Source organism: Phragmites australis, chromosome 6 (assembly GCF_958298935.1).
Source record: "Phragmites australis chromosome 6, lpPhrAust1.1, whole genome shotgun sequence".
Taxonomy (NCBI): domain Eukaryota; kingdom Viridiplantae; phylum Streptophyta; class Magnoliopsida; order Poales; family Poaceae; genus Phragmites; species Phragmites australis.
Genome location: NC_084926.1, coordinates 43,179,120 through 43,195,876, shown reverse-complemented (window position 1 = coordinate 43,195,876; position 16,757 = coordinate 43,179,120). Strand labels below are relative to the sequence as shown.

At 44.9% G+C, this 16,757-nt stretch overlaps 2 protein-coding genes across 2 annotated transcripts; both read right to left on the bottom strand.

The window, feature by feature from the left end:
• Nucleotides 1–5,903: 5,903 nt before the first annotated feature.
• LOC133922666 (DEAD-box ATP-dependent RNA helicase 35A) lies at nt 5,904–9,065 on the bottom strand. Its single transcript, XM_062368082.1, has 2 exons — nt 7,946–9,065; nt 5,904–7,163 (listed from the first exon to the last, which is right to left on the bottom strand). Exons 1-2 carry the CDS (start codon nt 8,941–8,943, stop codon nt 6,299–6,301), a joined length of 1,863 nt encoding a protein of 620 aa, XP_062224066.1. The 5' UTR covers nt 8,944–9,065; the 3' UTR covers nt 5,904–6,298.
• Nucleotides 9,066–14,112: 5,047 nt separating this feature from the next.
• On the bottom strand, nt 14,113–15,105 carry LOC133923258 (uncharacterized). The gene has a single exon (XM_062368667.1). It carries the CDS (start codon nt 15,103–15,105, stop codon nt 14,113–14,115), a length of 993 nt encoding a protein of 330 aa, XP_062224651.1.
• Between the last annotated feature and the right edge of the window lie 1,652 nt (nt 15,106–16,757).

Below are 16,757 nucleotides of genomic sequence, written 5' to 3'. Positions count from 1 at the left end.
TCCTGTCTGCAAATCAGTAAGAACATAAGGCAACTTATCCCAAAAAATCCTCCATAAATGACGTCTTATCCTTCCGCTGCTCCTCATCTGGCCATCCTTCTTGTTTTTGAGGAATTCATGTTGCCATTCTGAACAAAAAATAGCACTCACGAGGAACCTTCCTCTCATGGAATCAGAACCCCTGAAGCGGACAGAAGATGAGAAGGAGTCTGATTTGAGCTTGTCACTGGGGGAGAAACAAAGTTCAGAATGTACTCAACTGATGCATGCTGCATGTTCAGAGGAGACGAAAACATAAAAGAAAAACTTCTTACGAGATCTACACATATAGCTTCAGTCAATCAATTATACTGCTAGTCCATGGTAAACACAGAGAAGAAGACCAAAGACGAGAACAATGAGGCCTCGTTTGCAACGCAGGATTAACACGGGAAGAACTAACCGCACGTCCAGCTAGTCGATGTTTCTTGTTCTGCAAATTTCCAACGAAATCACCGCGTTCCAAACGGGCCTTACTGTATCGGCTATCAGTGGCTGACTGCACTAATACGATCACCTTGCTCCCCTTCTCCTTTTCTTTGTTGGTCCCTTCTCCTCTTGGACAACCATGGCATGCGCGAGAGATCGACCCTTAGCTCTTAGCTGTGATGTGGACGCGCGTCGCCTTGTCATCTGTTGTGCAAGGGGTTCGCGCCGGTCGGCATGACCCGCTCGTCGTCGCCCGGCAACCCCGCGCACGACGCGGGGGCGGCGCCACCGGCTTCGGGCCTCTGCTTCTTGCACCGCGCCACGCCGGCGGCAGCGTTGAAGGCGGCCGTGGCGACGACGCGGCCGCCGCCGTCGGCCGCCGAGCGATGCGCCACGGGCATTGGCACGCCGGTGCCCGCGGCGCCGTGGACGGCGGCGAGGAGCACGACGAGCGCGAGGCACGCCCACCGTCGCCTCCTCATGGCGTGCGTGCGTGAGCGAAAGGTGGTGGCGTGCGCCGAGCGGAGTGGAACTGGACGTGTAGCCTACGTGAGCAGAGGAGAGGGATATGCTTGCAACGTTGGAACAGTGGTGCAGAGTAGCAGAGGCTGCTGCTGCTGTCAAATGGTGAAGTCCAACTTGGGGCCAGTGAGGAGGGGAGGTGAAGTTTCTGACGAGTGATGATGACGATGAGAGTGAGAGTTCAGCAATGGTAGGAGTACAAGGTTGCAACTAGCTTATATCTTTTTCTTCAACTTGCTACAGATAGAATTGTTTTTCTTTCTGAAATTCCGGTGTTGATATCTTCATTTCTCGTAGAGCTCCAAATGCGTCGATTAAAAAGTTCGGTAAAATTGCTTATTTTCTTTGGAACAGATGTGGCCACTACATGAATTCTGAAATTTTTTTGGCGAGCTTATCATGGCGCTCCTCTGTTGTGTTTGAGGGTACTTAGTAACTACATACTTAATTTTTTTAAAAAAAGAATATAGCATATAAAAAAGAAATTTACATATTCACGATATAACCTTATAATTTTAGAGGCAAAGGAATGACAAGAACCTAAATAAAAAGGTGGAGAGGATAGTATCGTCTAAAGTTATTCATTCGTAACAATGTTGTGAGGAGCATCAAAATAATGACCAATTTGTAAACAATTATCGTATAATATTTTGGTATAAATATAGTGTGACGGAGACAATCTTTGTGGTAAACGGCGATGGATGTGATATGTGAACGGTGGCACATCCTCTCTAAAAATCTAGTGCTGTAGGCGAAGTGCAGAGACGACACACTCTCTTGAGAAACTCGGTGTTGTAGACGGAGTGCGAGATGAGATGCACACTATAGAAAAACCTAACAGTAAATATATGAAATGTAAATATTGGACATCTAAGTATAAAAAGTAAATAATAAGATATTAAATGTATTTTTAGAAGGTGGAATGAGTTTAATTTTACATGATGACTATTTGATAAAATCGGATGGATAGTGAGGATCGATCGAATTCACCGTAACTTATGGACTAAGTGCTTATTGGAATTAGGATTAGATTTTATCCTGAATCCAAAAAATTGCCTAAAAATTCCACTCGTCCAAACACCCGCTCGGAAGAATGTTCAAGAATCCACGATCCAAAAAAAATCGGACTGAATGTTCGAATGATACGTGGTAATTGGTATACTTTTCTGTCGGTTCAAGCAGCATTATTCAGAATATAACTCACATGTTAGATACTATTATACAGAAAAAAAATACAGATGGTGCAGCAATTTTATGACATTCTGATCCCAGCACTGTTTTTTTCTGAAAAAATGACCGGGGCAGAGATCAAGAATGTACAGAGAGTGGGAGGTCAGTACACAAGTCTCCTCAGATATGCAGATGAAAAAAAACTGCAGCCCAGCCCATACCTCTGGTGCAGCAGCCCTGCCACCAAACGACATTGATGATCCTTCTTCAATCCCCTGTTGCAAAGAACATTGAGAGGTCTAGGAAGGAGGAAAGAGCAGTGGGCAGAGCTGATGAGTTGATGGGGGAGAGGTCTACATCGAGAAAGGCTGCAGTACACCATTGAGGCATTGAGGGAGGTGAGATGGAGAGGGCATTGCAGTTCACTACACTACCTTCTTTTGCCTCTGCTCATCAGTGTCTCAGTGATATCCATCAGCCGATCACATACTTGTGTTCCGATGTGTCATTTCTTTTTCCCTGCACGAAGATGTTGGGTGACTCTCTTTGTTTCTATGTTGAGGGCATCAATGTATACTTTCTGTTTGGTCACGATCAGGTGGTAGTAATTTACGGTCGGAGCATCGGAATTTTGTAGGAAAAGAGAGTAGTAAGCCTCTGCTACGAATGCAGGAATTCCGTAGGAAAAGGAGTGCCGACCAATGCAAAAACAAGTAAACAACAACGCGGTTTGTTCGAAATTTCCACGAAGATAATTCCAAACAGCAAACCTTTTTTTCCCTTCATAAAGGTTGCGACAATCTGATAAACATGTAGATTGTGCACTCATAATTACTTCTAATAGAGCTGTGAAATGAATTGGCGACTCCACGGTCGCCATGGCATGTCATGCAAATCATGTATTTTTTTAAGAATGATCATCATCCTTGCCGGAGGACTAGACCAAGACCCCAGAAAAAAAAAGGTCTAATATATCCGATATATTCAGTTTACCTGGGCATACCGATAGATCCTGATAGAAATAATATATCATATTTATCGATATTTTGTTTAAATTTTATTTAAATTTGTTTAATTAGTTACCGGTGAAAAAACCGTGGACCAGACCAATGCAACGCCAGTTGCCAGGGGTGCAACGTTCTATTTCTCCCTCTCCCAGCAATGCCCCTCCTTTTACCCAGGAGATAGTAGATGGTGCTCTCGCTCAAAAGGCCCCTGCAGAGACGCGACAGTAGAGCTCGGTACTGTCACGCTGCCCTTACTACATGCCATCACCTCCAGTACATGCTGAGTTATGCTTCATTCAATGCAAAGCTTCAAAGGTATGTCCATGTCCGGGTCGTACAAGACCCATGCAGCCACCCGAACAGGGCAAGGATTTGTTGCTCCATGATTCTACCAAACAACATCGGATTGATACGTCTGCTCTTCTAATCGATTTGATCTTATTTTTCAGAGATTTTTTGTTTTTCATGCCTGTAGTTATGTTGATGTGTGAGTGAGAATTCAGGAAGGGATTTTGTGGTTCAAGTGTGCCTTAGGTTCACTCAGTGAATGGATGAACTTGATGTTCTCTTTCGACTTGGAAGAAAGAAAGAAAAATGAGCATTTCTGTCCAAATTAGAGGTTCTCAGCCTCAGGCCTAGTAATAGGAGTTGAAGTGTTCCATACGAAATTTCTGCAAAAACCAGACAGAGTTTCAATTGGACACCCTCTAAAGTCTAATCGTTGCTTATTTTGACAAGAGCAGGACGCTCGTGACAGTCTATATAACAAGAACAAGGAAATAAGCTGATGACATCGATCCTGTCGTTCTGAACCCTTCTGTTACTTGTTCAGCTTCTGTTCCTAGACGGCTAGACCAGTTGGTTGCATAGCCATTGCTTGTTCCGTTGCGATTGATAGAGGGTGACGGGTCACTGTGCCCTAGACGCAAAGCCTGAAAGCCTGGAACACTGTCTCCATTCTCCAAGTCCCACTTCTTCCTCAACTTCTTCAGAGGGATATGACATGTAGATGGAGGAGTAGTACTGATGTTCCATCGTTCCATGAAATAGCTTGGTGTGGGTTAACATCTATAGCTTCTTTTGTTAGGTGAAGGCTAAGCCCACTGCTCCTTTGGGATTTGCAGGGAATTTGGACTGATTTTGGCAATCATTAAGTCTGATCTCTATCTGCCCAAGCAAGCCGTCGATAGCATGACCTAACCATCCAAGAAAGAAAAAGCAATCAGCAAAACGGTACTAAAATTGATCAAATGTGCGTGCCATTAGGGTGACGGGTCACTGTGCCATTAGGACGATAACCAAAAATTCGCGGTTACCGCAGTAATCAGTCGAAAATTAAAAAAATTTGGACAAAATTTATTTGGCAAAATTTGAAATTTGGAGAAAAAATCGCGATTTTAGCCGTTCGGTGGACTAGTTACCGAGCGTTTTTTGCAATTTATCGAGCGATTTTCTCGAATTTTCCGCATTATCGGTAACCGCTCGGTTTTCTCAATTTTCAGTGAAGTTCAACAAAAAACATAAAAATTATCTCAATCTGGTAAAATTAATAACTAATTCATCTAAGCTTTAAATCAAGTGAAATAAATTTTGTTGGTTTTCTTGTAACATGATCTACATGATAAAAGTAGTTATACTCATTAAAAAGTTCAAAATTTTCTGTGAGAAATTGTATTCGTTAAACCAAGTTAAATGCATACTTTACTCTTTGCTAATCCAAAAATTATGAAACTAATTTTGTTAGTCTCCTTACATGATCCTATGTCTTTTTAAAATACATGAACTCATGAATTAGTTATTGTAACATGCAGGATTGTGTAAATGTGTTGCGACTAGATTAATTCATAACTGATCCATTACACCTCAAAAATTAGTGAAACCACTTTTATTAGTTTATTTATACTATGATTTACGTAGAAAAAATAACAGTAGACATGAAAAAGTTAATTACAGTGCTATTTATTAACATATTCACTTTATGCTTGTGAACTTTGTAAAAATTATAGAGAAATTAATCAAACTCTAAATAAAGTGAAATCAATTTTAAAGATCCTCTTAAGATACGTTTTACACAAGAAAAATATGTGTTTACATGTTAAACTTTTTCTTAACATGAGTTAATAACTGAGCCCCACGCTTCAATTTTTTTCAGTTTTTCAAACTTCCTCCCTATATAATATGATACAAACGACATTATTTTTGAAAAAAAAATTCACAAAAGGTCTTAGAATTGTGTCTTGTTTATTTAAAGATTTTTTTAATTTTTTTTATTTATTATTTTTTCGAATTTTTTAATTTAAATTCAGTTACCGTTCGGTTTTTTAATCGAACCGAACCGAAAAGATCGGCTATCATGATTTTTCTCGGTTACCATCGGTTTTTTAAAACTAGGTACACGCCACTGTGATCTAGTATGCACGAGTTGCACAAGCTCGCCCTGTTGCAGGGGCTCGTACATCCATGTAACCTGTAGGTACATGAGCACTACTACTACGATACAGTACAGCCATCTAGCATCAGCATGAGCAGAGCATGCACTTTCACAGAGATGCAGTCCCCATTTCATGCAGTAACATCAGTTCAGCGGAATACGGACACGGACTGCATGCCTATGCTGGTATATGCTGTGTTTGGACCGGACGCCAGTGATACATGGTAGATGATACATACCGGTAACTACTAGCACAGCATAAGTATTACTACTTTACTGGCCAATATAAGGTACAACCCACCCAGCATACAAGTTATATTCATAAGTGCCCTCATCACTTACCATAACAGATACAAGATAGAATACAGTATACATAAGATTCGGAAATATTGTCTATCACATCCCACTTGCTGAAACTCATCCAAAAGACTATACCACTCAGAGTCAGACATTGTCTTCAGATCACATTGTACAGCGAGTATGAGCAATATATTACAGGCCATCACCACTTGAAAACAATGTGAAAAGAAGTTCATACGGCAAGCTTGATGACGCAAACTATTTGACTTGCTTCAATGACGAGAAGTAGAACGGTGAGTTGGGAGGAGAGCTTTGGCCGGGTGTTGTATCTAACCTGGTTGAACTGCAGCTGCAGCATCTCAGCTCCTGATAACTAACCACAAATATGAAACTAGAGGAATCATATTTCTCCACGGTAGCCATCACCGCCAAAGTGGTCTCTTCTAGAGCCTGCGATTGCCATGGACTTCTGGTGCTCCAGCTTTGGACAGTCACTAACACGATGGCCAAGCCCACCACAATATGCACATCCCTTAACACCACTCTCCTTGGCAATTATTTCCTCATCCTCCAACGGATCATTGAGCTCCGCCAACACTGGTGGTATTCTTTGCTTTGCCTCCTTAAGCAAGTGTTTAAGATCAAGAAGCGTAGTCTCTGTTTGGTTCTTGTTAATGAAGGTTGTTGCTATGCCAGTTTTCCCACACCGACCAGTTCGACCAATTCTATGGACATAGTTCTCTATTTCGGCAGGCATATCATAGTTAATGACATGCTGGATATCAGGGAAATCAAGACCCTTCGACGCAACATCAGTAGCCACCAAAACATCCTTCCTTCCTGTCTTGAAGGACTCGATTGCATACTCTCTTTCCTCTTGATCTTTTCCTCCATGGACTGCAACAGCTTCCACCCCCTTTAGAAGAAGATACTCATGAATGTAGTCAACATCAGCTTTGTTTTCACAGAAGATAAGAACAGGAGGTGGAGTCTTTTGGAGGCATTCAAGAAGATATATAATTCTGGCATCTTCCTTGACATACTCAACTTCCTGAATAACATCAAGATTTGCCGCTCCAGCTCTTCCCACATTGACAATAACTGGTTTCACAAGGGCACTCTTTGCGAAGATTTGAATCTTCTTGGGCATAGTAGCAGAAAACAGAAGGGTTTGCCTTTGTGCCTTGAAATGGTCAAAAACCTCTCTAATGTCATCCTCAAATCCCAAATCAACCAACCTATCAGCTTCATCTAAGGTTAAATACCTGCATAAATCATGAAAGGGACATTAAGTAACTCAAAAAGCATACAAGGATATTGGTCGGAACCCTCCAGAGAGGCAGAGGTTGGGCAAGTCTATGTTTTATACAGTCCAACCAAACTAACCAAGCGAAATCTAAACAGAAAGCACTAATGTACGGATATTAACTAAGCAAGGACCTAGTTTGCTTGATAGATTTTCTAAAGGGGCATCTTCCACAGACTTTTGGGGCCCAGAACTACGCGATAGAAGGTCAGTTGGGGAGAATAACAGGTCCTACCTTTTTGGTTCGGACCTATTCCATCTAGAACATCGAGTTCAACCAATAACACCAGTTGAACAAAAATCATGCCAATTTTGGAAAACTAGTTTTATTGGTTGAACTAAAGAAGGTCGATAGGTACCCTTAGGTTCACCAATTTGAACCCCTATGTTGCATCCAACATGATACCATGTATTACGCGATGGAATGATATGATATGGGACATTATCAGCTCTAATACAAGAATATACAGTAGATTCATTAGTCATTCTATACTAAGGCATAGCATGCTGCCATGAACATCACACTTTGAGAGTAGGTGTATATTCTACTTATGAGACAGTGTTCATGAAAAGAAAATCCTACTTAAACTTTAAATATCAGTTAGTAGTAGTTATAACAGAGTATTTATGTTCAAATTTTTCACATCCTCTCAATGCTAAGCAGAGACAATGAAGATATCCAACAGTTATATTAAGTAGAAGCTATTGAAACATATTTCTGTTGAAAAATCCAACACTCACCTGCAATTATCAAGATTCATCTTCTTCTTGGCAAGCAAATCCTTGAGCCGACCAGGCGTTGCCACCACAATGTGTACACCCTTCTTCACCACATCCAGTTGTGTCCTCATGTCCACACCGCCAATGCAAAGCAAATGCCTTATCTCTGGGTACCCAGCCTCCTTGAGCGGAACAAGGAATTGCTCAATCACATCGTAGGTCTGCTTCGCCAGCTCCCGGGACGGGCAGATGATCATCCCGAACGGTCCCTCCCCAGGCACAATTGGCATCACGGTTTCCTCCTGCAGCGCCACCATGATGCAGGGCAGCACGAACACGAGAGTCTTCCCTGACCCCGTGAACGCGATGCCGATCATGTCACGCCCTGAGAGCGCAACCGGCATCCCCTGCACCTGGATGGGAGTGGGCTGGACGATGCCCCTCTCGCGCAGCTTTCGGAGGATGGGATCGGGGAGACGGAGATCACGGAAGTCGCGCGCTGGCGGCGGGATGTCGTCGCCGTCGACGAGGATGTGCCACTTCCGTCGGATCTCGTCGGCCTTGGCCTGGGGCATGCGGCGGAGGCGGAGGGGCGGTTTCCACCCCGTCTGGAGTGGTTCGGAGTAGATGATGCCCTTGGCGAGCTCCCGGACGGACATGAGGGACTTCTTATCGGAGAGGTTCTCGATCATCTCCTTCTCCTGTTGGATGAGCTGCTCCGTGGGGGTCACCTCCGGCGCCGCGCGCTTGAGCTGCGTGGCCTTGACGAGGAGGCTGGGCTTGGCGGCGGCGTCGGGGGCGGAGGGCGGCGCGGTCGGCAGCGGAGGAGGCGGAGGAAGCGGGAGGGAGGGGGCGGAGGGCGGCGCGGGCTTGGAGAGGCGGAGCTGGCGGAGGCGCTCGGCCTCCATGGCCCTGCGCTTAGCGACCGGGATGTACTCCTCGTAGTTGCCGTCGTCATCGGAGTTCGCCGCGGCGGCGGCGGCGGCGGCGGCCGCCGAGGAGGCTGCGGTGGCCGCCATGGGCGGGGCGGGGTTGGAGTTAGGGCACGGAGGCGGCGGTGAATTTGAGGGGAGCGAGAGAGGAATCGTGCAGATCGGGTCGAGGTGCGGATTTGGCTCGGCTCTCTCGCAACGACGAAGAGAGGTTGCCGAGAGAGAATACGTGAGGTTGAGGCGGTCAGTGGCCCACGATGGAGGGATGAAGCCCAGCCCATAAACAGCAATGGGCGGCCCAAGACGAGTCAAATTCCAAGGCCATCTTAGGGATTCCTAGCCCATCTAATGTGGCGGGCCAGGATTTCAGTTTTTTTGCCTCGAATTCAGCCCACCCAAACAGGTCTTTAAGAACTTCTTTTTCAGTCTTGGGTGTGCCCCCACCATCCATCTACAACTTTTCCACTACAACTTTTGATACAGCCTACGTTTGTACAAACGTTATTTCTCGGGCCATCTTAGAGACTCCCTAGCAAAGTTATTATATTTGAAATTGCTGACAAAACAACAATGTCATATTTGAATAATCTTAATCCGAGCTAACCGGTACTTAAATAGTTTCAGCACATCAAATTCATAGTATAAAGTAAAGATGTCTAAATGGGTCGTGCCTACTGGGCTGGCTCGAGGCACGGAACTGTAGGTACGGCCCAGGCACGGCCCGGCCCGAGCCGAGATGGGCCGTGCCGGCACGGCACGAGGCCACAGGCCGTGCCTAGGCTGAGCGCGCGGCACGGCCCGGTCGAGTCTGGCCGGCACGGGCACGGCCCGGGAACGCGGCGGCCCATCACGGCACGGCCCACCGTGCCGGCTCGGCACGCGGCGGCCCACGGCACGGCACGGCACGGCCCACCGCGGGGGGCACGGCCCGGCCGGCACGTGGGGGCACGCGGGTTAATGGGTTAAACGGGCCGTTTCCGGCCCGTTTAACCCATTAACCCGATATTTTTGAATTTTATAGCCATTTTGTGACCGTTTGAGCTCCAAAAAATTCGAAAAAAATTGCAAAAATCACCATTTTTCACCTATAAATAGAGGAGCACCTTGCCCTTCCATTCCACACCAGCAACACCATTTTCTCTCTTGTTTTCTCCTCTCATTCTTGTCTCAAAGTTCGTGAGAATTAGCGATAATTTGGCAAAATTAGTTTGAATTGTTGAAAAAAATCCGAGCAATTTCAAAATCGTCATCCTGCTGACTTGCTATCTTGAAGTTGAAGAAATCTTGGTGATTTTTTTTCATCGTTGTTGAGTCTTATTTTATTATTAGTTTTATTACTTGATTATTTTTAACTCTGAATATTTGCAATTTCTGTAGTGTCATTCGACATTGATCATGGATGCCGGTGATCATGATACATCCATAGATCATGATTTTTTTTCTCCAATGACTCACAGGGGACTACGGCCCCTTTGATACCAGTGCTGCAGGTGATGATGGACCCGACGGTGAACCTCCGGTTGGTTCACATCCAGATCTAGGTGATGCAGCAGCAGTTCCATCGTCAGGCTCTACAAGTGCGCACACATTAGCAAGCAGCGGGTCTAAAAGATCAAGAGCCGGTACTTCCGAAGTTTGGCAAGACTTTGAAAGGATCTACAAAGAGGAAGATGGGGTAAGTGTCAGGTATGCTAGGTGTTATATTTGTAAAAATGAATTATCTGCAAAGCCCTCGGGTGGAACGGGGCACTTGAAGAGGCACGCCATAAGTTGCAAGCGAAAGAGTGAAGCAGCCATGAAGTAGACGGTGTTGCAGTACAACCCCGATGGCTCTGTTCATCATTGGGAGTACGACTCTGCCAATGCTCGAAAAGAGCTATGTCGCTTCATTGCAAGAGCGGATCTACCACTCAATATCGGTGAGTCTGCTGCATTTGAAGATTATATTAAGCAAGCTCATAATCTTAGGTTCACGCATGTTTCTAGACAGACAACTAGTATGAATATGGTAAAATACACATTACCATCAGCATGGGGGTCAAACTTTACTCACGGAAGCGCATTGGTATGTTGCTGAAAGGATACTGGAGTTTTTTGAATTATTTTATGATTCAACTGTGAGTTTATCAGGAGTTTATTATCCAACATCTTGTTTAGTAGTGCATAATATTGTTGAAATTGCTACTCATTTAAACAACTATGAAAATGACAATCTTCTAAGAGATTGTGTAGTTCCTATGAAATCTAAATTCTTAAAGTATTGGAAAGAAATTCATTTGTTATACGCCTTTGCCTTTATTTTAGATCCTAGAGCTAAAATTGCAGCTTTCTGTAGAGTTCTTGCAATTCTAGGTGATGCTCTTGGCCATAATTATTCTAATTATTATACTAATGTTCGTTCTAAGTTATTCGAAGTTTATAGTAAATATGAAACAAAGTATGGCAGAGTTCGCCTGCAACGACCTCCACTAGCACCCACAATAAGTAAGAAGACGACAACGTGGAGGAAAATATTTGGTGCAGGTTCTTCATCAAGAAGTTCAGACTCTTAGTCACGATCGTCTATGGGCACCGGAATTTCAATATCTGGAGGGGAGCTAACTACCTTTATCGACAGTGACGTTATCAGCCACGAACAAGAAAACTTCAACATACTGCAATGGTGGCATGAGCACAAGACGAATTATCCAGTGCTTTCACTGTTAGCGCGAGATTTGTTGACGGTTCCTGTATCTACAGTTTCTTCTGAGGCTGCCTTCAGTCTTACAGGAAGGATAATCGAAGAGAGAAGAACAAATCTGTCAAGTGAGATGGTTGAAATACTCACCATAGTAAAGGATTGGGAACAAGCTGAAGCACGAATGCAACACACTGCAGAAAATACTGAGCTTGAAGAATTATTCCAAAATTTGTATCTAGATGCTGATGAGAACGTGTAATTTCAAATTTTCTGAGCTAGGTTGTACTCTTTTTTCCTTTGCTAGAAAGATTTTTAATGAGGCAACCTATCAATAAAGCTCATTTTTAGAATTAACCATGTGCCCCTATTATTTCTAAGTTTTTTTTTATTTTATTCATGTTTTTTGTTTATTTTTTTAAAATACCCCCCGCGGCCCCACCCCCACCTACCTCTTCTCTCATCGTGGCCTATAAATACCATCTACTCCATCTCAAACTCCATGTATCCTCATTGCCCACCGTGCCCACCCATCTCTCTTTTCCTATTTGCTAGCCAAGTAGCCAGTAGTCACTTCACATCAAGAAACCAATTTCATATTTCAATTTATGGATCAAGACGCCGAGAACTCGCGTGCATGGTCATGGGTGTGGCAACATTTTGAAAAGGTCTTCAGAGAAATTAACGGGGAACAGGTAAGATTTGCTAAGTGTAATATATGCAGCATAGAAATAGGTGCCAGATCTCCAAATGGAACGGGACACTTGAGGAAGCATATTAAAAATTGCAAGCAAAATTCTGGGGTTTCTAATGAAATCATGTAATTTTTGGAGCATAATCATAGGTTGTACTCTTTTTTCCTTCTAGTAGAAAGGTTTTTAACGAGGCAACCAATCAATAAAGATGTTATGTATTTATTTTCTATATTTTTTATTGTTTTTTTGGATTTTTTTAGCTATTATTTTTTATTTTTTCCTATTTTTTTTAGTGTTGACAGGCCCAACGTGCCTCCACCGTGCCGACCGGGCCTGTTGTGCCTTCCCGTGCCGACCTAGCCCATCATGCCTCCACCGTGCCGGTCGGGCCCGTCGTGCCAAACGGGCCTGTCGTGCCTCCACCGTGCTGGCCGGGCCCATCGTGCCGACCGTGCCGTGGGCCAGCCGGGCACGGCACGGTGACAGTTGGGCCGTGCCGTGGGCCGACGACTCGGCACACGGGCCGGCACGGCACGGCCCGTAACAGTAAATGTGCCAATCGGGCTGTGCCGATTTTGGGCCGTGCCGAGTTGGGCCCGTGCCGGGCTGGCCCGATTGGCCCATTTGGTCATCTTTAGTGTAAAGGAGTATCTTCCATGTGATCTCTTTTTCGGAGGATCTTCTATGTAATATTGGGAAGTATGAGGATATGGTACTGTAGGAAGTGTCATGAGGGGAGGAGTGAAAAAGGAAGAAAGAAGCTCTAGGGTGTGTTTGGTTTCTCGTATCTCTCCGATCTTGATTTCGTAGATGCATAGAATTTTGAAAAGAAGCTTGTTTGGTTGTCTACATCCATGGTTGTAGCTTGACCCGGTAAGTGCAAATATACGTCGTTATTCTGGCTCGAGAGATTCGAGTTTCACTCTGTAGTCTGACTCAGTGGATGCAGGCTCTGTAACCCCTTATGAAGATATGCTCAATTATCAGTTCATAAAATCATCTTCATTTGAGTAACTAATCACAATCTCAACTCTTATATTTGCTCATACGGTCTCAAAATCAGTCAACTATACATAAATTCAGTCCAGTCTATCCAGACATATACAATCAATCAAACACTCTCCTCTTTCAACAAATAGCTCCATCCAATTTACTTTCCCTTAACTTACTTATACGATGTAACTCTACGAAATCCTTTTCAGGAAACAAACACACCCTTAGTAAACCTTGCTGGTGCCAATGAGAGAAAGTAGGAGTCCATGACGTTAGGCTTGTGGTTGGAGTTAGGGTTGCAAGAAGGGAAAATAGAGAAAAAGTGATTGAGATCTCACTCGTCGGCTATTGGTGTATTTTTCAATAATATTCAGCTGAAAACACACTCAGTTATTATATCAACATAGTCCAACAACACTGTTGGGATGGGAGCACGACAGCGACGGTGGAGGCATCTCGTTGGCAACGGGAGCAGCTCGCCGGATGGGAATCTGGAGAATGGAGATGATGGCGAGCGGGACTAGGATCAGGAGGTTGGAGACAAAGGCGGCGGGGGTGGTGGTGTCTATGTGGAACAGATTGTCAAATTGACCATGTAGGAAGGAGTGGAGGTAAATGTTGGATTTAATCCAATTGCCAGAAATTGAATGATTTGGTTAAAAAACATTCACAATATAATTAGACATTACGGAAAATTTTAGCAAAACATAAATGTTTTCGAGGAAGAAACCAATGAAATATATATAATCATATGGAGAATTTTTAGCAAAATGCAACATCGGTCTCCCTCCTTACAAAACACTCCTTAAAAATATATATAATCATATGGAGAATTAGTAGTGATGGAGAATAATTAGCGACGTGCATGCGGCGGCCGGCCGGGAAAAATAATTAAGGCAAAGTACGACACACGAAACAGGGAGCATGTGTTTTTGTTGTGGATTGGTTTAGGCCGACTTGCGGTGGTGGTGCTGCGGCGTCATGCTTGGCGTCCATGACGGTCTCGAACGCGCCGACGAGAGCCCTGACCCTGCCGAACTGCCGTTTCTCCAGCAGCTTGCTGCGCGCCTCCTCGATCACGTCGTTGCTCCGCGCCACCTCCCGGCGCCGCGGCTGCTCCGACTCCGGCCGCGCCTCCATCGCCGTCTTCACCCGGCTCCCCTGGAACGTCCTCATCGCCTCCTCCTTCTCGTCCTGATCCGCCGCGTGCTCCACGTGCTTTTTGATCGCCTCCTTCACCACTATCATGAACTTGTCCGCCACGCCGTCGGCGACCGCGACGGCCTTCGGCGCCGGCGCCGCTCCTTTCTTGGGCTCCTCCTCCTCAATGGCGGCGGTATCCTTCTCCTCTGCCGGCGCCGTCTTCACACACTCCTCCTCCACCTCCTTCATGACTGGCGGCGCCTGATGGTTCGCCTCGTGTATGATCTTCTCCGGGACAACCTCAAGGTGGTGGTGCTCCTCCTGCACATTGGCTGCGCCGCCACCATTGGCATCGACGGCGAGCTCTGCTTCCAAGGACGACACCACGCTCGGCGCGTCGGAGACCTTGCTGGTGACCGAGGTCGGTTCTTCGCCGGCGTCCTTCCTCATGCGGCGCGACCTGCTGCTGTGGAAGGCGCGGGCGGCCCGCTGCATGAGCCTCCTTGGAGACCACAGCGACGCGTAGTACGCCGCCGCCGACGGCGCCGGTTTGGGCTTCTCCTTGGGGGTGGCCGGCGGCGAGTCGGTAGGCGTGGCCGCCATGCATCCGAAGGACGACGAAGCGGCGGCGGGAGTGATGGGCGTGGAGACGGGGTGGTGGGCGGGGTTGGAGCTGAACGGCGACTGCGCATCGGCGCTGCCGCTCGCGCTCCGCGGCAGCGACCGCGACGGTGTGGCCATGGCTTGCTTCGGAATCTACAAACAGTTGTAAGACATGCTGTTTTGGAGATTAAATTTCTCTTAAAATCCTAATTATATATAATCATAAAAAGAGATAACGCACGATCAAGAGTCCAGCAAAATCAAAATTTGCATTTTTAGTGCTAACGTTTTCTAATAATAAAAGTACAAGTTCCGACATCTACACCAACAAAAGGTTAAGACATCCAATATGTATAGTTGCACACGTATATATTTTTTTCAAATATGCACTCAGCTAGCCTCCGTTCCTGATATTGTAAAGACAAGGACACAAACAATTTTTGACTTGATCTCCAATATGTCAACTTTAACACAAAACATATCTATAAGGCATGCAGATAAAATAAAACTATTTTTTACCATATCAAAGATAACATCGCTCCTCGTAATGTGCATTGCATGAAAATAATAGACCCAAATTTCTAAAAAAAAAAACTATGCAATCCATGCATTATACGAAATTTCCTTGTTGCCTAATTTTTTTGTAAAAAAAGAAATTTTCTTGTTCCAAACCGAGCCGAATGTCACGGGAAAATAAGATCAACAACGCAGAGTGATCGTAAGAGATGATTACCTCAAGCTTGACCTTCATGTTGCAGAGGTGAAGATGAGGATCTGGCGCTTGGATTTGCATGGCACGGCACTAGGAGGAAGGGAGGGGACAGAGGGCCATTTGAAGCCCCCCGCAAATGGCCTAGAAATGCAGGGAGATGAGTTGGAGGAGGCCAGGGAGGAGGTAGAGGAGGAGGCCAGCAACTTTGACACTGGTGCCTACGACCTGTATTGGTATTTTGTTTTGAAAACAGGGAGAGGAGAGAAAACCGGGCAGTCGTACATGGCCGCATGCTCTTCCCTAATCCCAACCTTGCCAAGAATTGTACGGCCGGGAGGTAACCAGGCTGCGGTAAATTCGGTTGATCTCTGGCAAGTTTTGACGGGCACAGCAGTGTCAGCTAGCACGGTCAAAAAGATATTGATTTGGTATAGACTCTATTTGAGTTTGAATCGACACCTTAACAAATCAAGCTTAAATCTAATTACAAGCTCGTAAGTCTATCGAGTTAAAGTTCAAATAGCTCATTAAAAGCTCAGCTAACTTCAATTACTTTTCGCCGAGGTAAAACCGATGTCCATTCAGTTAGCCAACTTTTTTTTTAACCACACCATCCAACTCAAAGTCCAATCGTCCGATCTCAACACACGTGACTACATACATATGTAGCTCATAGATAGAGCTATAAAAAACTCGAGACTCGCGAGCTATTCGAACTCGACTCGTTCTACACTCGATTCGAGCTCGGCTCGAAATCCTAACAAGCCAAGCTCAAGTCTGATTATAGGCTCAGCTAGATCTTTGGTTCAGATTAAACTTGGCTCGTATTTCTATCAAGTTCAAGCTTAAGGCGATGGACTCGCTCAAGCTCAGTTCGTTGACAGCCCTACAATCAGCATGGATTTAGCTTTTTCGTTAAAAAAGCAAAGTTTTTTTCAGGAGAAATGGAATATATTAATCAATATCAGAGTTCAAACATTCGTCATGAATTAGACAAGATATACCATTATCAACTACTCTACTCGGATCATGATCATACCATAAATACATGCTTGATACGTTAACTCATGACTAGCCT